The sequence below is a fragment of the Oncorhynchus tshawytscha genome, linkage group LG22, assembly GCF_018296145.1.
Source record: "Oncorhynchus tshawytscha isolate Ot180627B linkage group LG22, Otsh_v2.0, whole genome shotgun sequence".
NCBI classification, from domain to species: Eukaryota; Metazoa; Chordata; class Actinopteri; order Salmoniformes; family Salmonidae; genus Oncorhynchus; species Oncorhynchus tshawytscha.
In genome coordinates this window covers 20,275,372-20,297,268 of record NC_056450.1, presented here as the reverse complement: position 1 = coordinate 20,297,268, position 21,897 = coordinate 20,275,372, and the positions used below count along the sequence as shown (strand labels likewise).

The 21,897-nt window shown below is 42.9% G+C and overlaps 1 protein-coding gene across 4 annotated transcripts in view; it reads left to right on the top strand.

The window, feature by feature from the left end:
- LOC112222008 (E3 ubiquitin-protein ligase MIB2-like) overlaps window positions 1-21,897 on the top strand; it is a 73,136-nt gene that overhangs the window by 40,817 nt on the left and 10,422 nt on the right. For 3 of the 4 annotated variants that reach the window (XM_042303901.1, XM_042303902.1, XM_042303899.1), the window contains exons 4-13: window positions 95-201; window positions 2,268-2,462; window positions 7,292-7,434; window positions 7,789-7,896; window positions 8,591-8,695; window positions 9,937-10,099; window positions 11,011-11,144; window positions 11,222-11,370; window positions 12,040-12,196; window positions 15,855-16,009. In XM_042303901.1, the coding sequence (XP_042159835.1) occupies window positions 95-201; window positions 2,268-2,462; window positions 7,292-7,434; window positions 7,789-7,896; window positions 8,591-8,695; window positions 9,937-10,099; window positions 11,011-11,144; window positions 11,222-11,370; window positions 12,040-12,196; window positions 15,855-16,009 (1,416 nt within the window). The remainder of the gene's footprint in view (window positions 1-94; window positions 202-2,267; window positions 2,463-7,291; window positions 7,435-7,788; window positions 7,897-8,590; window positions 8,696-9,936; window positions 10,100-11,010; window positions 11,145-11,221; window positions 11,371-12,039; window positions 12,197-15,854; window positions 16,010-21,897) is intronic. The other variant, XM_042303900.1, reaches the window with a different exon arrangement.

Below are 21,897 nucleotides of genomic sequence, written 5' to 3'. Positions count from 1 at the left end.
ATACACTCCATGATATTGTATCACAAGTTATAATGCTATCTTCTTGCCATAGTGTTTCATTGAGAATGTGGTTTGTACTTTTTGCCTTTCACAGAGTGTGCTTGGCCCCGAGGCAGAATCTCCCACGGATCATCCTCAAAGGAGTCTTTCAAGGGGTGAAAGTGGTACGCGGACCTGACTGGGACTGGGGAAACCAAGACGGTGAGGGAGTGAGCGGAGCAATCCATCCATACCGACCAGGGCCTGGCAATGTTGTTGTTTCAACTGTTTCACCATGACCTCTTAACCTCATTCCATTATACTCTAATGTTCTCTAATTACCCTGCAAAGTGACAGTTTGAACTGGTGTCTTTGTGCTTCAAGATTCTTTCCCAACCCAAAAGTATCTCATTGAGTCTGTTTAACAGATATTTCTTAACGATCAGGTTTATTTTTCCTTTCGTACCGTTTCCCCTCTAGTGTAGTGGAATATACCAAGAAGTCACATGAATTCTAATTATAGAATGTGCTGCAACTCCGGGGAGGAAAAAATTGTCTTTGTGGTTAAGTTAATTTTGGGACATGGCTACTGTGCTGTTGGGTTTCTGTGGGTTCGCATAACATTTAGAATCAAGAGTCAAGAGAATTTGTCTCTCAATGGCAAATTATTATGAAAGAAACAGATTTTCCATACAAGTACTAAATTAACTCTTTGCAGGATCTCCATCTGTGGAAAGTTTGATAATTGTTCCTTTCAATTTCAAAACCCTTCAATATCATTGCCTCTAGGGCTGGAGAAATCTGTCATTAGCTCTTTGTATTACCTCATGTGGGGTCAGAACCGGGAATGGCATTGGGTCCTCTCTGTGTTAAAGCACTGGCCAATGAGTCAAAATGTCCTATGGTGTCTTCGAAAGTGAACCCCTGGGGTCTAAGTCAGTCATCATCAGTCTTTAAGCAGCATGCGGTAAGTGCATAGGGACATTCTGGCTATGCTTAGAAGAGAGGCTGTCCCTTACCCGAGTCCTGTCCTGAACTGAGGTTACCTGGCAGGCTGTGTAATCCTTGATGTAACTGTTAACCTGCATAAACTAGGCTATACAATGTCAGGTTCTCTATGTTTGTGGTGGAAACTGAATGTAGTATTTGATGGCATTTGACCTTGAAGCAAGTCATTATGTAATAAAGTAGATGCGTATCGTCGTGGTTGTAAATCAATGTATTGTATCTTGTGTCCGGTACAGTAGTTGAGAATGTGAGGGGTGCTAGCCACAGCGTCTAAGTGTGCTTTGTTTTGTGTTCTTCTTTGTTTGATCTCTCACTTCTAACCAGAGTCAAAGGGATGATTGGAGAAACCTTGTTTAGATGATCCATTTAGATTTGTCTTTGAAAACTTTTCAGCATCCAGAGCACAGATTGGAGTTGTGATCCTACTTGTTGTTTCTTACTTTCAGTATGTGATGTTGAATTAGCCAAGTCTATAATTGACAAGATTCCTGTACCAGAGTATGGTCTTTGTGCTGCAATAAGGTTGAATATGTGGATGTGAAACAGTGATGGACACCATCTCCTGTTTTAACATTGGGTGTGTTTGTAAATTCACCCTGGCTATCTACTCCGATTTCAGAGCACTCTCGTCAGTGAGCGCAGAATAACTGATTAATTTATGAACGCGCAACACCCATTGAATATGACCGGTGTCAGTAAATGTCAGCAAAAAATATAACTATATTATTGCCTTCAGCAAAGTTACAGTCACCAACGCTCTAGATAACATAAAAACAGCCTAACCAGCTCTGCTAGGACCAGTAAAATGGTCAGAGTGAGGTGTTCTCTCATTTATGTCTGGAAGTAGCTAGCAAGCTAGCCAACTTTAGCCAGTTAGCTTGGGTGCTTTACTGCCGTTGAGGTCAAAACGCTCGGATCAACCCTACTCCTCTGCCAGAGTGTCCAGTGTGCGCTTTGAATGCTCAGAGAGCGAAACACTCTGAATTTACTAACGTACAGTATGACAACGCTCTGAATTTACAAACACCCAAAGTGCACTCTGATCGCAGTCTGGCAATCCAAAATGCATTTACGAACATACCTATTGTGTCTTTGAAGGGGTAATGTCCTGCCTGTGCACAGAATCAAACTACACAAAATATAATTGTTTCCATTGTGCTTGATATATTCATCCAAACTATCTTCTCATTATTCCTAATTTTCCCCCAATAAGCCTATTTTACTTGCTCTCTTCGGTTTTTCTCTTCTCTCATACTCCTACACCGTGTGTGCGTGTGCAGGAGGAGAGGGTAAGGTTGGAAAGGTGGTGGACATCCGTGGCTGGGACACAGAGTCTGGTCGCAGTGTGGCCAGTGTCACCTGGTCCAATGGCACCACCAACGTCTACCGATTGGGTCACAAGGGCAAGGTAGACCTCAAATACGTGTCGGACATCCAGGGAGGCTTCTACTACAAAGACCACCTACCAAAGCTTGGTATGAACCAAGGGGGATAGATTTTAAGTTTCTGCCTGTTGTTAAGGAAGCATGCTTGTTTTCGTAATTCATCAAATTGTATACACTACCGATCAAAAGTTTTAGAACACCTACTCATTCAAGGGTTTTTACTTTCTGTTTTACAAATTTTCTACATGTAGAAAAATAGTGAATACATCAAAACTGTGAAATAACACATATGGAATCATGTAGTAACCAAAAAAGTGTTAAACAAATCAAAATGTATTTTATATTTGAGATTCTTTAAATAGCCACCCTTTGCCTTGATGACAGCTTTGTACACTCTTTGCATTTTCTCAACCAGCTTCATGAGGTAGTCACCTGGAATGCATTTCAATTAACAGGTGTGCCTTCTTAAAAGTACATTTTAAAAATGTCTTTCCTTAATGTGTTGGAGACAATCAGACGATCTGTTGTGACAAGGTAGGGGGGTTATACAGAAGATAGCCCTATCTGGTAAAAGACCAAGTCCATATTATGGCAAGAACAGCTCAAATAAGCAAAGAGAAATGACAGTCCATTACTTTTAAGACATGAAGGTCAGTCAATACGGAACATTTCTAGAACTTTGAACATTTATTCAAGTGCAGTCGCAAAAATCATCAAGCGCTATGATGAAACTGGCCCTCATCAGGACCGCGTTCGTATGCCTTATGGCTAACGAGACATGGTGTGACGAAAGAAACATACAGGAACTCAAATCCTTCTGTTCACCTGATTTAGAATTCCTCACAATCAAATGTAGACCGCATTATCTACCAAGAGAATTCTCTTCGATTATAATCACAGCCGTATATATCCCCCCCCAAGCAGACACATCGATGGCTCTGAACGAACTTTATTTGACTCTTTGCAAACTGGAATCCATTTATCCGGAGGCTGCATTCATTGTAGCTGGGGATTTTAACAAGGCTAATCTGAAAACAAGACTCCCTAAATTTTATCAGCATATCGATTGCGCAACCAGGGGTGGAAAAACCTTGGATCATTGTTACTCTAACTTCCGCGACGCATATAAGGCCCTGCCCCGCCCTCCTTTCGGAAAAGCTGACCACGACTCCATTTTGTTGATCCCTGCCTACAGACAGAAACTAAAACAAGAGGCTCCCACGCTGAGGTCTGTCCAACGCTGGTCCGACCAAGCTGACTCCACACTCCAAGACTGCTTCCATCACGTGGACTGGGATATGTTTCGTATTGCGTCAGATAACAATATTGACGAATACGCTGATTCGGTGTGCGAGTTCATTAGAACGTGCGTTGAAGATGTCGTTCCCATAGCAACGATTAAAACATTCCCTAACCAGAAACCGTGGATTGATGGCAGCATTCGCGTGAAACTGAAAGCGCGAACCACTGCTTTTAATCAGGGCAAGGTGACTGGTAACATGACCGAATACAAACAGTGCAGCTATTCCCTCCGCAAGGCTATCAAACAAGCTAAGCGTCAGTACAGAGACAAAGTAGAATCTCAATTCAACGGCTCAGACACAAGAGGCATGTGGCAGGGTCTACAGTCAATCACGGACTACAAGAAGAAATCCAGCCCAGTCACGGACCAGGATGTCTTGCTCCCAGGCAGACTAAATAACTTTTTTGCCCGCTTTGAGGACAATACAGTGCCACTGACACGGCCTGCAACGAAAACATGCGGACTCTCCTTCACTGCAGCCGAGGTGAGTAAGACATTTAAACGTGTTAACCCTCGCAAGGCTGCAGGCCCAGACGGCATCCCCAGCCGCGCCCTCAGAGCATGTGCAGACCAGCTGGCCGGTGTGTTTACGGACATATTCAATCAATCCCTATACCAGTTTGCTGTTCCCACATGCTTCAAGAGGGCCACCATTGTTCCTGTTCCCAAGAAAGCTAAGGTAACTGAGCTAAACGACTACCGCCCGTAGCACTCACTTCCGTCATCATGAAGTGCTTTGAGAGACTAGTCAAGGACCATATCACCTCCACCCTACCTGACACCCTAGACCCACTCCAATTTGCTTACCGCCCAAATAGGTCCACAGACGATGCAATCTCAACCACACTGCACACTGCCCTAACCCATCTGGACAAGAGGAATACCTATGTGAGAATGCTGTTCATCGACTACAGCTCGGCATTCAACACCATAGTACCCTCCAAGCTCGTCATCAAGCTCGAGACCCTGGGTCTCGACCCCGCCCTGTGCAACTGGGTACTGGACTTCCTGACGGGCCGCCCCCAGGTGGTGAGGGTAGGCAACAACATCTCCACCCCGCTGATCCTCAACACTGGGGCCCCACAAGGGTGCGTTCTGAGCCCTCTCCTGTACTCCCTGTTCACCCACGACTGCGTGGCCACGCACGCCTCCAACTCAATCATCAAGTTTGCGGACGACACAACAGTGGTAGGCTTGATTACCAACGACGACGAGACGGCCTACAGGGAGGAGGTGAGGGCCCTCGGAGTGTGGTGTCAGGAAAATAACCTCACACTCAACGTCAACAAAACTAAGGAGATGATTGTGGACTTCAGGAAACAGCAGAGGGAACACCCCCCTATCCACATCGATGGAACAGTAGTGGAGAGGGTAGCAAGTTTTAAGTTCCTCGGCATACACATCACAGACAAACTGAATTGGTCCACTCACACAGACAGCATCGTGAAGAAGGCGCAGCAGCGCCTCTTCAACCTCAGGAGGCTGAAGAAATTCGGCTTGTCACCAAAAGCACTCACAAACTTCTACAGATGCACAATCGAGAGCATCCTGGCGGGCTGTATCACCGCCTGGTACGGCAACTGCTCCGCCCACAACCGTAAGGCTCTCCAGAGGGTAGTGAGGTCTGCACAACGCATCACCGGGGGCAAACTACCTGCCCTCCAGGACACCTACTCCACCCGATGTTACAGGAAGGCCATAAAGATCATCAAGGACATCAACCACCCGAGCCACTGCCTGTTCACCCCGCTATCATCCAGAAGGCGAGGTCAGTACAGGTGCATCAAAGCTGGGACCGAGAGACTGAAAAACAGCTTCTATCTCAAGGCCATCAGACTGTTAAACAGCCACCACTAACATTGAGTGGCTACTGCCAACACACTGACACTGACACTGACTCAACTCCAGCCACTTTAATAATGGGAATTGATGGGAAATGTAAATATATCACTAGCCACTTTAAACAATGCTACCTTATATAATGTTACTTACCCTACATTATTCATCTCATATGCATACGTATATACTGTACTCTATATCATCGACTGTATCCTTATGTAATACATGTATCACTAGCCACTTTAACTATGCCACTTTGTTTACATACTCATCTCATATGTATATACTGTACTCGATACCATCTACTGTATCTTGCCTATGCTCGTCTGCACCATCACTCATTCATATATCCTTATGTACATATTCTTTATCCCCTTACACTGTGTATAAGACAGTAGTTTTGGAATTGTTAGTTAGATTACTTGTTGGTATTACTGCATTGTCGGAACTAGAAGCACAAGCATTTCGCTACACTCGCATTAACATCTGCTAACCATGTGTATGTGACAAATAAAATTTGATTTGATTTGATTTGGGATGGAAGACCCAGAGTTACCTCCGCTGCAGAGGATACGTTCATTAGAGTTACCAGCCTCAGAAATTGGAGCCCAAATAAATACGTCAGAGAGTTCAAGAAACAGACACATCTCAACATCAACTGTTCAGAGGAGACTGGGTGAATCAGGCAATCATAGTCGAAATGCTGTAAAGAAACTACTACTAAAGGACACCAATAAGAAAAAAAGACTTGCTTGGGCCAAGAAACACAATATTTTTGATTCCAACCGCCATGTCTTTGAGATGCGTTGTGGGTGAACGGATGATCTCCTCATGTGTATTTCCCACCGTAAAGCATGGAGGAGGAGGTGTTATAGTGTGGGGGTGCTTTGCTGGTGACACTGTCTGTGATTTATTTAGAATTCAAGGCACACTTAACCAGCATTGCTACCACAGCATTCTGCAGCGATACGCCATCCCATCTGGTTTGGGCTTAGTGGGATTATCATTTGTTTTTCAACAGGACAATGACCCAACAACGGGGTGGCAGGGTAGCCTAGTGGTTAGAGTGTTGGACTAGGAACCGAAAGGTTGCAAGTTCAAATCCCCGAGCTGACAAGGTACAAATCTGTCGTTCTGCCCCTGAACAGGCAGTTAACCCACTGTTCCTAGGCCGTCATTGAAAATAAGAATTTGTTCTTAACTGACTTGCCTAGTTAAATAAAGGTAAAAAAATAAAAACCCCAAGCTGTGTAAGGGCTATTTTTACCAAGAAGGAGAGTGATGGAGTGCTGCATCAGATGACCTGGCCTCCACAATCCAGACCTCAACCAAATTGAGATGGTTGGGATGAGTCGGACTGCAGAGTGAAGGAAAAGCAGCCAACAAGTGCTCAGCATATGTGGGTACTCCTTCAAGACTGTTGGAAAAGCATTCCAGGTGAAGCTGGCTGAGAGAATGCCGAAAGTGTGCAAAGCTGTCATCAAGGAAAAGAGTAGCTATTTGAAGAATCTAAAATAAATTTTGATTTGTTTAACACTTTTTTTAGTTACTACATGATTCCATGTGTGTTATTTCATAGTTTTGATGTCTTTACTGTTATTCTACAATGTAGAAAATAGTGAAAATAGTTTAAAAAATAAAGAAAAACACTTGAATGAGTAGGTGTTCTAAAACCTTTGACTGGAAGTGTATATATCTTACAGATCAATATGAAAGCACTGCAGTAGAGTATGTTGTCACGTGTGTGTGTTTTTATCTATGGTTTGTGTGTACACAGGTGAGCACGCAGAACTGCAGAGGCAGGAGAGTGCAGAAGGCCACACCTTCAACCAGGGGGACAAGGTGAAGTGTCTCCTGGAAGTAGACATCCTCAGACAGATGCAAGAGGGCCACGGAGGATGGAACCCCAAAATGGCAGAGGTACTAAACTAAACTCCCTCCAAGGTGGAATTTCTCTGACATAATCTTATCAAAAGAGTCTTACCTCATTCCAAGCTTTCTCCAGTCGTAGAACTACTTTGAAGTGTATGCCATGTTGTCACTGCATGTGCTATGTTAGGCAAGTACTGGTTCAAATTCTGAGTACCGTATCCCCATTTTGAACCTTTGAACCCAGGTTTATGTAACGTTGCTGGCGTGAATGGTCTCTGGTGTGCAATAGAACAAAATCAACAAGCACGTATTACTTTCAAATCAATGGAGCCAGAGAAATGACAATGCCAAGGCCGGCCACAATCGGCAACTGCAAATCAAATCTGATTTGTGTGTTTACAGTACATCTGCAAAATCGGGACGGTACACAGAATCACTGACCGGGGAGATGTCAGAGTCCAGTACAGCAACAACATCCGCTGGACTTTCCACCCAGGTGCCCTGACCAAGGTACTCTAGCTCTACCAGTGAGAAATGAATACAGGCTCACAGCATGGTCTTATACTGTAGGTTAGCATTAGCTAGCGATGTGATGCTAATCAAATCAAATTGTATTGGTCACATACACATATTTAGCAGATGTTATAATGGGTATAGCGAAATGCTTGTGTTTCTAGCTCCAACAGTGCAGTAGTATCTAATGATTTACAACAATAGACACAAATCTAAAAGTAAAAGTATGAATTAAGAAGTATAAAAATATTAGGACGAGCAATGTCGGAGTGGCATTGACTAAAATACAATAATATAATACATTATGTACATATGCAATTAGTAAATCCGTATGTAAACATTATTAAAGTGACTAGTGTTCCATTATTAAAGTGGCCAGTGATTCCATATCTAAGGTGCAGGGTTGAGTAACCGGGTGGTAGCCAGCTAGTGATGGCTATTTAACAGTCTGATGGCCTTGAGATAGAAGCTGTTTTTCAGTCTGTCGGTCCCAGCTTTTATGCACCTGTACTGATCTCACCTTCTGGATGGCAGCGGGGTGAACAGGCCGTGGCTCGGGTGGTTGATGTCCTTGATGATCTTTTTGGCCTTCCTCTGACATCGGGTGCTGTAGGTGTCCTGGATGCTGACAGATTAGCATTAGCATCACATCGCTAACAATTTGCTGTCTTCTTCCCCTTTTTTGCCGTAGGTCAACACGTTTGGTGTGGGCGAGTTGGTGCGAGTACTGGAAGACATAGACTGTGTAAAGAGGCTTCAGGCTGGCCACGGAGAATGGACAGACAGTATGACACCAGTACGTTGACATAGGCTGAGGCTAACTATCTGTAGGCTAACGCTAACTTCCGGTAGCCTAACTGAGTGGGGAGAGGGAAACTGAAAACTAGCTGTTATTGGCAGAGAGGTTTCGAACTCTCTTTCTTATTAAGGCATCAGCATGCTTCAGTTAAGCAAGTACCTAGCCAAACTCAGCTAGCCGAACCTTCAGCTAGCCAACCTCTTCACTTGAAAAAAGCGGCAATAGTTACTGTTTGTCCATTTTGAGATGCCATAGCCAGTATACACTTCCTCAAAATAGTCCGAATTAATCTAAGATAACTCAAGAAATCTTGTAAATGTTGACGTTTTTGCCGAAGAGATCTTAGTCAATCTTAGCAATTTTACATTTAAGATGTTTGGTCAGTATTTCTTTATGAAGAAATGTGCATGAAAATGAATCATCTCTTGTTGAATGACAACAAAGACTTTATTGAAGAGTCTTTACTGTTGACTTGAGGCATAGACTTCTACTTCGAACTTGGGCTTGCCTCCAGAAAAAATTGTCATTACCCTCACCGAAGTCCAAAACTAACAAAAACGTCACAAAATGTCGTCATAATAAATGCACAAACTCTACCTAACTGTTTCGACTGGGAAGCATGCAGATGCCTTTAGTCTGTTAACTAATTTACCGCCTGGTGTATCTCATCATCCCACCAAAACAGGCTAACATTTCAGCTGGTCTTTTCAAACAGCTCTTACACTAAAAGGGCATTATCATTTTCACAATTTCACAGTATTTTTCCAATCTCAAAGTGTGGAAATATATAGTACTAAACACAGGAAAAGCTAGTTTTTCACTTCACTGGGCCTTTAAGGCTTCTGCGAAAACAAAGCATCTTGATTATTTACCTATAAATAAAAGCCCTGAGAATTTCCCTGGGTGGCATGGGTAACTGAAAAGAGTGTATTTGAGATGGCAAGATGAATCATGGTTTGATGGAGGTTCTTTGAAACGCTCCTTCTCCTCTCATTCGTGGCCAGTGATAAGTGTTTATACCTAATATACCTCAAATCTTGTCATATCAATGGTCGAGATGGAAAGGCGACAAAGTGAGGAAAGTGTAATGGGAAAGAATCCATAGGCCTGCTTACCTATCTGGTGTCCTAACACTGTCAATACCATTGTCTTTTCACTCTCCTCCCTCTCTCTCCTCTGCCCTCCCACCCTTCTTCCTCCTCCTGTTTTTTACCCCCCCTCCTTTCTCCTCCTATCAGGCCCTGGGGCAGATGGGAAAGGTGCTGAAGGTGTACGCAGATGGGGACCTGCGAGTGGCCTTCGGCGGCCAGACGTGGACCTTTAACCCGGCGTGCCTCTCAGCCCAAACCATGGAGGTGGATGCCAACCTCATGACTGCTGAAAACCCCAATGAATCTGGAAGTAAGGACTACTTAGACCTTGCAAAAAGGAGGAAGGGGGCCTCTTATCCAACAGTCTTCCAGCGACCTCTGCTTTTTGTCCTTCCTTATTCCCCCTCTCCACCCCTCTCTCTTCTTCCAGCACTCTTGCTGCAAGCCATGCATGCACCACTGGCCAAGGACTGTGACAGTGGCTGTCTATTGCATAGACAGCCAATCACAACGCTGTTTCTCCTGGTCACTGTCTCCGCATGCATGGCCAACGGGTTTCATTTGCATGTCTCTGAAATGTCTGGTTTCTCTCTCCGTATCATGTCCATGCATGTAGTAAATAAGAATTTGTTCTTAACTGACTTTCCTAGTTAAATAAAGGTCAAATAAAACATTTAAATAAAACAAATGTTGGAGGGAAGCTCCACAGGCCTCATCAGTATATGTGCCTCTACTGCTCCTCATGTGTTTATATGAATGTGTGCTTCTCCTACCAGTCTTGAGTGCCCTGACTCAATCCCCCCTCTTTCTGTGTCTGTCATATTCATAATGATGGCACAGAGTGGGGACGAGAGGCTCATAATGCTGGGTTAGGGTGCACGAGGTCATTTTGACTCATTCCAATGATTTTACTTTGACTTGACTTTACAAACCGTCTTGGTAACTCTGTGTGTATGTATGTGCTCTCTGGGTTTAGAGGGGCCTGGAGGGCAACACAGCACAAACTGTTTCCCACGCTCTCGAAACCATCACTAACATGTCACACACTCTCTTCTTTCTCCTTCCCTTGGCTCTTTATTCCTCTACATTGTCTTTTTTCACTCTCCCGCTCCCCCTTTTTTCGTTGGCCTCTATTCCTGATCTTCTCTCTCTCTCCTTTCTTTCTTTCTTTCTTTCTTTCTTTCTTTCTTTCTTTCTTTCTTTCTCTTTCCTCATCTCCAGACACAGTCATTTCAGTCCTGGAAAAGCTGCTGTCTCAGTCTACAGAGCAGGACAACCCCAGCCGGCTGGTCATCGAGGCGGCGCATGGCAGTGCCAGCAAAGTCAGAGAGCTAGTGCAGAAATACCCTGACAAGGTGCGCTCACTCCCCACCTCAGACTGTGTGTGTGTGTTACATTTCTTAATGTGATTGTTTGTGTTACATCTCTCCAGGTGGATATAAAGAACCAGGGCAAGACGGCGCTGCAGGTGGCAGCCCACCAGGGCCACATGGAGGTGGTCCTGGTTCTGCTACAGGCCAACAGCTCCATCAAGGTGAAGGATGAGGACGGAGACACCGCCCTGCACTACACAGCCTTTGGGTGAGAGGAGCACACACAGACCCACGGGACATCTGAAGGTGGCCGTCTAAATCCTGTATTCACATTGTGAGCAAACAAGTTACGGGGAGGGGTTATCTGGATTTAATTGGATTTGGGCTTGTCCATTTCTCCAGCTGGGGTGCATTGGGTTCAGTGAAATCACTCCACACACACACACACAGAAACAGACACATACAGGCATTACTTTTGTCCCTAATCCTCCACACGACAGAACAGGGATTAGATAGGCAGCTTTAGATTCCATCTATGAGAAAATGAGCCATCGATGGGATTTACAAGTATCCCTTGGGTCTCTCGGTGGTTAAATGGCATGTAAACAAGCATCAGCTTTGGGATGGATCTGTTATGAGCCTTGTGCTGTGAGTTTGTTATTCAGGCCTGCGTGTTTTACTGGTTCGTTCTCCATTTTCAATTCAGTCCAATCCAGTGAGGCTTCATTGGTGTGGAACTCATTGGTAAATATTGCCAAAGCTGAAATTCATTATCAGAACGAGTAAATAAATACAAAACACAACAATTATATGAAAATGCATCGAGTAATGCATATTGAAATGAATATGCTAACTAGATATGAAAAATTATTATGCTTAGGCCTAAGTGTGTGTGTGTGTGTGTGTGTGTGTGTGTGTGTGTGTGTGTGTGTGTGTGGAACCAGGCGGAGATTGCGCGGCTGCTGCTGAGCAAAGGGGCCAATGTGAACTTACTGAACAACTCCATGTGCACGGCACTGCACATAGCCGTCAACAAGGGCTTCACCGACGTGGTGCGCGTCCTGTCAGAACACTTGGCCGACATCAACGTACAGGTCAGTACCGACTAATAAGATGTACATTACCTGTGCCTGAAATGGCATCCTTTTCCCTATATAATTCACTACTTTTGTTCATGCTTTCACCTGTCAGGCTCACTGCCCATACATATAAAACACACACGTTCACGCACAAACACACTCTCACAAGTCTCTCGAAATAAACAGCATCCCTTTTATCTTCTGCTTTGGAGCTTTTTAACAAACACGTTATATACACTACTGTTCAAAAGTTTGGGGTCCCTTAGAAATGTCCTTGTTTTTTAAAGAAAATTACATTTTTTTGTCCATTTAAAATATCATCAAATTGATCAGAAATACAGTGTAGACATTGTTAATGTTGTAAATGACTATTAGGCGTTGTTAGGTTCTTATTTTTAGAGTAAGTAACTCGACGGACACTAGAAAAGCTTAACAGGTGTAATTCTTCCTAAAGGGTCGATACAACTGCATTCAGACATCACGTTTCCACCACTCCAATTTAACCACTCCTCCTTCTCTCCAATCCTTATGTTTTATGGTCTGACAGGAAGATGAAGTGATAGAGTAATAAACCGTTCTGTCTCCCTCAAGGTGACCTGACCTCAACCCCCTTGATGTCTAATCCAAAGCTCTCCACCTGTATCACCTATAGCACTCCTGTGACTTCTTCCTGTCCACCCAGCACATTCCAAAGCCATTGGTCTCCTACAGATAACCATTAACTTCTGATGTAACAACCATGCTCTATCACCCCGCAGATACTATAGTATTACTTCTGATCTATCATATCTCTAGTATAGTAATGTTCAAAGTTTACCCAGAATCCAACAGCGTACAGAGGCTCATTATCAGCAAACATCACTCCTGTGTTCCAATGGCACACTGTGTTAGCTAATCTAAGTTTATAATTTTAAAAGGCTAATTGATCATTAGAAAACCCTTTTGCAATTATGTTAGCAGAGCTGAAAACTGTTGTGCTGTTAAAAGAAGCAATACAACTGGCCTTCTTTAGACTAGTTGAGTATCTGGAGCATCAGCAATTGTGGGTTCAATTACAGGCTCAACATGGCCAGAAAGTAAGAACTTTCTTCTGAAACTCGTCAGTATATTCTTGTTCTGAGAAATTAAAGCTATTCCAAACGAGAAATTGCAAACAAAACTGAGGATCTCGTACAATGCTGTGTCCTACTCCCTTTACAGAACAGCGCAAACTGGCTCAACCAGAATAGAAAGATGAATGGGAGGCCCCGGTACACAAATGAGCAAGAGGACAAGTACATTAGATTGTCAGAACAACAGTTTTCAGCTGTGCTAACATAATTGCAGAAGGGTTTTCTAATGATCAATTAGCCTTTTAAAGTGATAAACTTGGATTAGCTAACGCAACGTGCCATTGGAATACAGGAGTGATGGTTGCTGATAATGGGTCTCTGTACGCCTATGTAGATATTCTATTAAAAATATGCCGTTTCCAGCTACAATAGTCATTTACAACATTAACAATATCTACACTGTATTTCTGATCAATTTTATGTTATTTTAATGGACAAAAAATTTGCTTTACTTTCAAAAACAAGGGCATTTCTAAGTGACCCCATATATATATAGAATATGTATGTATGTGTGTGCCTTTGGGAGGTATTCAGACCCCTTGACTTTAAAAAAAAAAATATATATATATATATTTACATTTTACCCCTTTTTCTCCCCAATTTCGTGGTATCCAATTAGTAGCTACTATCTTGTCTCATCGCTACAACTCCCGTACGGGCTCGGGAGAGACTAAGGTTGAAAGTCATGCGTCCTCCGATACACAACCCAACCAAGCCGCACTGCTTCTTAACACAGCGCGCATCCAACCCGGAAGCCAGCCGCACCAATGTGTCGGAGGAAACACCGTGCACCTGGCAACCTTGGTTAGCATGCACTGCGCCCGGCCTGCCACAGTAGTCACTGGTGCACGATGAGTCAAGGATATCCCTACCGGCCAAGCCCTCCCTAACCCGGACGCTGGGCCAATTGTGTGTCACCCCACGGACCTCCCGGTCGCGGACAGTTGCGACAGAGCCTGGGCGCGAACCCAGAGTCTCTGGTGGCACAGCTGGCGCTGCAGAACAGCACCCTTTAACCACTGCGCCACCCGGGAGGCTCCCCCTTGATTTTTTCAACATTTTGTTACGTTAAAGCCTTATTCTAAAATGTATTAAATTGTTTTTTTCCCCTCATCAATCTACACACAATACCCCATAATGACAAAGCAAAAACAGTTTTTAAAAAATAATTAGCTAATTTATTTAAAATTTAAAAAATGAAATATTACATTTACATGAGTACTTACATAAGTATTCAGACCCTGTAGTTTGTTGAAGCACCTTTGGCAGCGATTACAGCCTTGAGTCTTCTTGGGTATGACGCTACAAGCTTGACACACCTGTATTTGGGTAGGTTCTCCCATCCTTCTCTGCAGATCTTCTCAAGCTCTGTCAGGTTGGATGGGGAGCATTGCTGCACATCTATTTTCAGGTTTATCCAGAGTTGTTAGATAGGATTCAAGTCCAGGCTCTGGCTGGGCCACTTAAGGACATTCAGAGACTTGTCCCAAAGCCACTCCTTAATAAAGTACTATGTTATCTAAAATGGACACACACATTCACCCCCAGCCTGATTAATTTTTCTATACGGGCTGTGTGATTTTTCTGCTCACTTGGGTCCAGTTGTTGAGCTCATTAAAGCCATTTAGATGTCTCTCCAGCTCTCTGTCTGGGCTTTACTCAAATGGCCACACCTCAAAACAGCTCCTTATGCCTCACAACAAGTCTCTGGTTTTGGGTACGACTCGGGATATTTCATTTTTCCACTTGTGTAGTGTGCGTGCTCTGTTGGAGTGGAATGGCTGCCTGGAGTTGTGTGTGTTATGTCTTGAAAGTCTATATATATATACAAAATATTTAAATAAATAAAAAGAGTTCTTAACAGGGCGTGTTTTTTTTTTACCCTAGGATAGGATACTGGGTGATGTCGGCGTAAATGTGCAACATGTTTGAGGTGTTGGCAGCTGCATTGACTATTCTCGTGGAGCAGTGGTGACGTACTCTCTCTTTCCATCACCGTTGTAATCTACTGGGAAGCCAGAATGTTCCTAACTGGAGATTTAAACGATGATGGAGAATCCTCCTGGTTTATCGACCCCACCACTCGCCATTGTACAGAACGAGTTCCCGACTGCGCCTCACAAAAGGACAATTTGAAGTGCGCCAATTAAGATTTTAATTTAGATTACAACTTGCACATAGGCTCTAGTTCTTTTAACCGAATAAGCCAGCAAAGAAAATTTCAGCTCAGATTTACTCGAGGCATACAACGCAGTGTATGCATAGCCTAGTGTATTTAGCCTAGTGTATTTATTTGTTATATATTTTTTATTTATCAATTTGGGTTCACAGTGCTGACTGAACCGAGGTCCCTGTACCGAATGGTTTTGTATGAATATGTGTACCGTTACGGCCATATCTCACTTCCCTCCAGGACTGCTATTAGGACAAGATGCTGTACAGATTTAGGATCAGCTCTCCCTGCCCAAGTTATAACCCTCTCCTTTAGGGGCTACCATCCTATAAACTAACCCCATATCATTTATTATAGGGCTAACTTCTTTCTCCTCCTATCCCACCAGGACTCGTATGGAGACACACCACTGCACGACGCCATCGCCAAAGACTTCCGGAACATCATTGAGATCCTGGCGGTGGTGCCCAACATCGACTTCACCCAGCAGAACAACCGTGGCTTCAACCTGCTGCACCACGCAGCCCTCAAAGGCAACAAGCTGTGAGTACCACACTGCTGCTGTACACTACACATTACCTCATACACACTACACACACCACGCCACCCTTAAAGGCAACAAGCTGTAAGTGCAATCAACACTACTACTAGTACTAGACACTACACACACATACTACTAGACTATACACTACGCACACATACTACTAGACTATACACTACACACACATACTAGCTACGTCTCACTACAACCCTCATACTCTTCGCACACACACAAACTAGGCCAAAATATATATCACAGTATTTAAAAAAAAGTTGAACGGTATTTGACGGTATTTTTAGTTTTTGAATAATACAAGTTCTACATTTCCTTTATGAGTAGTGAGTAATCCGAGGAAGGCAACACATACATTCTAAGTGATATCAATGAGTCTCTCCATTCCGATTGTTTTATACTATTCAATTCAACTTCAACCAAAACAAATTTCAGCACTTTTATCATTTCTGCATTTCCTACACTCAATTGCAGTGGTCGAAAAAGTCCCCAATTTTCATACTTGAGTAAAAGTAAAGATAGTGTTAATTAAAAATGATTCAAGTAAAAGGGAAAGTCACCCAGTAAAATACTACTTTAGTAAAAGTCTAAAAGTATTTGGTTTTAAATATACTTATGTATCAAAAGTAAATGTAATTAAGTATCAAAAGTAAAAGTATGAATAATTTCAAATTCCTTATATTAAGCTAACCATTTTCTTGTTTTTTAAAAATGTATGTATAGCCAGGGGCACACTCCAACACTCAGACATAATTTACAAACAAAGCATTTGTGTTTATGAGTCCTCCAGATCAGAGGCAGTAGATGACCAGGGATGTTCTCTTGACAAGTGCGTGAATTGAACCATTTTCCTGTCCTGCTAAGCATTCAAAAATTACTTTTAGGTATCAGGGAAAATGTATGGAGTAAAAAGTACAGTATTTTATTTAGGATTGTAGTGAAGTAAAAGTAAAAGCTGTCAAAATTTTTTTTTAAATAGTAAAGTAAAGATACCAACAAAATTACTTAAATAGTACTTGAAAGCATTTTTACTTAAGTAAGTACTCTATACCACTGCTCAATTGAGATAATTTACACACTGCCACGTAGGGCTGCACAATATGGGCAAATAATGTAGGATTTATCTTTAACCAAATGTTGCAATTGCGATTTGACTTGCGAATTAGAGCAAAACTGTTGGAATCGTGGAAATAGAAAGACTTCTAACGAATTAAAATGCCAGGGAGGAGTTTTTGTGACAGGGTAGGAACTAAATTGCTGATAAGTGTTTCTTAGGGGACCCTATAAACTTTGGCTACATTGCAATTTTCTCTGAGCTACTTCATGTAGCTAACATATTCTTGCTTTGCACAGTCCTCTTTGATTTAGAAGATACTGTTGCACAAACAACATGCTGATTTAGGTCTACACCATCACTGGTATTATCAGGCTGTATTAGCTAGCTACGTTTGCTCTTACTCAGTACATTTATTTGCTAGGTAGCTAGCTATTAGCATTAGCGGCTAACAATTAGCGTCTCACAAAATTTAGGGCAACTTGCTAAGGAAAGAAAAAATAGCTGTTTGCTGGTTTAAGAAACACAAACGAATAGTGTAATATTACAGCGCTAGTGGATTTATATTAAGAAGCAAAGTGAAAACAGCATTATTGTCAATAACATTGTTGCATGTGCTGCATTGACCATGCAGACTGATCACAAGTGTTTCGTGTTAGAGGACCAACAAATGCGCTCCTTGAGTGACAGGGGGCGGGGCTAGGTCTGTGTGGAAAGTGGCACGGAAAGAAAGGGCAGAGAGTGAACGAAACATTAAAATACCGGTATAGAAGGTCAAGTAAAAACCCAAACCGGTCCCTGCATCAATACCAGTATATCATAAAATACCGTATACAGTTCAGCCCTAACACACACACCAGGCTGAGATGGGAAGCTCCCACACAGCTTCTGTTCCCATAAGCCTCAGCACTGAGAACAGCCAGTCTCTCCTGTCTCTCGCCCTCCTTCCCTTCCCACCAGCACTATTAACACTGAGAGAGAAGACACTCAAGACGTCCCACACACATTCATGGCTAGGCTACATTCTTTGTCCATACAGTTTGTGATGATGAACTGGTAGTTTGTGCTCAAACAATCAGGGTAGTGGTGTTGCATTGAATAAGTACATACCAGATACAGACAGAAAACGCAGATCTCACTTCAGAAACACAAAACCCTAGTGTTGGCAAAGAGTCCACAATGACTTTGATCTGAAATCAGTTTAGTTACCAAAGCCAGGGTGAAATACATTTGTTTCGGCAATGACTAGAATACCCAGCCCAACAGTGTTTAAAGTTGTAACATTGCTTTCAGTTTCGTTCTTCGTCAGGCCTTTAAACCCCAGAGTCTAGTGAAAGCTTGAGCTGGCGCACACCCCAAAAAAGTTAGTAAAGGTACTGACAAACAGTGAAAACTGTAGGCTATAAAAAATAAAGAGTTGCACACTCTATACAAGCTCCCAGTAATTTATTGGGTAAACCACCAACGTATGGGCATCACTGTGCCTTATTCAGGGTGATAGGACTGAAATACAGGACAGAACAAATGCTTATAGACCCAACAAGTGATGAAGTACATCAGAACAGTCTGTTAGTCATGGTGTAACCAGTGGTTCCCAACTCCAGTCCTCAAGTACCCCCAACAGTACACATTTCTATTGTAACCCCAGACAAGCACACCTGATTCAAGTTGTCAACTATTCATCAGGCCCTCAATGAGTTCAATCAGGTGAGTTTGTCTGGGGCTACAACAAAAATGTGTGCTGTTGGGGGTACTGGAGGACTGGAGTTGGGAACCACTGGTCTAGAGTAACTGGCTTTGCTTAACCCAACACCATATAGCAAGACACTTGTGTTACTGTTAAAGGGATAATTCACCCAAATTACAAATTGGTTTCCTTACCCTGTAAGCAGTCTATGGACAAGGTTTGGCAGCAATCATGTCCAAGGAATCCAAAAGTGTCTACAGTTGATTGTGAAGCTCAACAAAGTCACATATAGATGAATTGAACCTGAAGCACGAAAAAGTATATTATCAGTATGGGATTTGTGCCACAAGCCAGGACCCTCCTCCCCAAATCAAATCAAATCAAATGTTATTGGTCACATACACATATTTAGCAGATGTTATTGCCACTAGTAGTTATGGCCCAGATTCTCTCATCACATTGGCACCGCTCACTCCCACAGCTCTGGGGGGAACTAAATAACTACACCCCCGTGCCTGAATTCCACAGTAAACACACACACACACACATCTGCCCTATCCTGCTTGTATCTCTATTCCATAAATGTACACACAGTGGGGAGAACAAGTATTTGATATGCTGTCGATTTTGCAGGTTTTCCTACTTACAAAGCATGTAGAGTTCTGTAATATTTATCATAGGTACACTTCAACTGTGAGAGACGGAATCTAAAAATCTAGAAAATCACATTGTATGATTTTTAAGTCATTAATTTGCCTCTACATGCTTTGTAAGTAGGAAAACCTGCAAAATCGGCAGTGTATCAAATACTTGTTCTCCCCACTGTACATGTATTACAGCAGTGGTATTCAAACTTTTTGTAGGTATGTATGCATGCATGCTGAGGTATAGTGGAGAACAACGGAATAAAATAAAAAAAAGTGTATTTATTGCTAAAAGTAGAACCAACTCGTTTTGGCTTTTGGCCTTTAGGATTTTTTGCTGAAAGATGCCCAAGTGTCTGTGTTTCTTTCATTGTTTAGTTATTTGGGTTTCTTTTACCCCAAAGTAGCAACCTTAAAGTGGTTTTGAGTTTAGTCATAATTATCAAATTCTTCTCTTGCTCCTCTCAAATGTGCATTTGTTTATTTGGTTGAAGGTATTTATTTAGTTTATCTGAGGAAATGGAGAAAGAACCTAGTTCTAAAAGGATCCTCGGAAGGCAGAGGAGTACTGGAGCTCCCCAGACACAGGCAGCCAGAGGAGTACTGGAGCTCCCCAGACACAGGCAGCCAGAGGAGTACTGGAGCTCCCCAGACACAGGCAGCCAGAGGAGTACTGGAGCTCCCTAGACACAGGCAGACAATGAGACAGAGAGCCTCATAGAGTCCCTTTCTCTCTCTTTCCCTCTTTCTCGCTCGCCACTGTCTCTTCTCACCCTCCCTCCCTCTCTCCAATCTTCCTCAATCTCTCTCTTCATCTCTCTATCTGGTGACCTGGGCTCTCAGTGCTCCTTCCCGAGTACCCAGCCAGGCTCCCAGCCAAAGGCCAATCCATCTGTCTGTACTTACCCCAGCTAGGCCTTATCCCTCACACACAGTCCAACCACAGCAACATTAAACATCTGAGATGACTTCCTCTGTCCCTCTGCGTCACATAGTTACTCAGCAAATGAACACACATTTCTTTCCACCTCCTCAAATCAATGTCACTTAGAAGCGATGTTTATTTCCCCAATGAGTCCACGATTAATACCAAACGATGAGAACCCAAAAATACATTTGCTCTCTAGTGTAGTCGTTATCATAGCGTTGGAATGCCCTCAAGTCGTGCTGTTTGAGCTCATGTTAAGACAGTAATTCCTTGTAGATATGGGAATATTCATGAATGTGCAGGGGTTATTATGGAAATGATGCAGAAATCTAAACCAAGGGGAGGCGAGGTAAGATGCGACGGAGTGATTGGGCAAAAATCCAATCAGAAACACTTTCCAAGGGCTGCAAGGGGAGGGGGCAGGACTATGAGCTTGTGAAGTGGGGAGGTGTAGGGGGGATCTGAGAGATGCGGTTTTGATGGAGGACCGAGGGAGGCAGCCGTGACAACCTCCCTATCCACCCTCCATTTTGCCTCCCCCTCCTCCCTATGTGATCCGCACTGCAGGTACAAATGACCTGGATGTCCCCCCCACCAGTAGTACAGTATGTGGTGAGCTGCTTCTAGCAAGGCTGGCTGACCATGCCCATCTGCTGGTTGTTTCTTAGGGATGGGGGCGGGGGGTGATCTATACAGTTACAGTTACAAATCACATTATTTTGGACGATATTATATTGATTTGTAAAAATAAATAAAAAATTAAATGCTGTACCTGCGCCAAAACTCTGGTATTTTTCATTGTATATCTTGTTCCCAATCTTTTTTTTTAATAGTGAGTCATCATGTTTTCAGCACTTTTATTTCCATGACTGATCAAACTTTTATCATGCTCTCTTATCTCTATGCAGCAGACATAGTGAGAAATATGTATGGAACATCAAATCGCAATGAAATCTCAGTATCAAATCACAATACATGTAGAGTCATGAGAATCACATTACATATCGTGTCAGCACCTAAGTATCTTGAGAATCGCAATACATATCGTATCGGCACCTAAGCATCATGATAATATCTTTTCGTGAGGTCCCTGGCAATTCCCAGCCCTTTTGTTTCGTCCCAGCCAGCGCTGTTGGTCGTGTACAGTAATGCGTCTGAAACAGATGAGCATGTGTTAATGAGGGCTGCAATTAGCAGCACTTTGTTGCTATCATAAATAATGCTGCATTAAACCCCCTTATTGCACTCCGCAGCAGAAATAATTTGACTATGCATCCTCTGACCGTGCTTTTACTGTACACTACTGTAATTACTTACACTAAACGGTTACCCAGTCGAGTCGACACTCAAATGTCTAATTTGCTGTTTAGTAGTGGTCATTTACATTTTTCTTGAAGAATATAATTTATAGATGCCTCATGACATTTCAAATGATTTAACAGTAACTTGGAGATGCAAACGCTTCATGTTGACATTAGATTATTAAAAATTAGATGCAAGTTAAAACAACTAACTAATGGGAAAGAGCCTGCCTGTCTGCAGTGGCCCGAGAACTGAATAATACT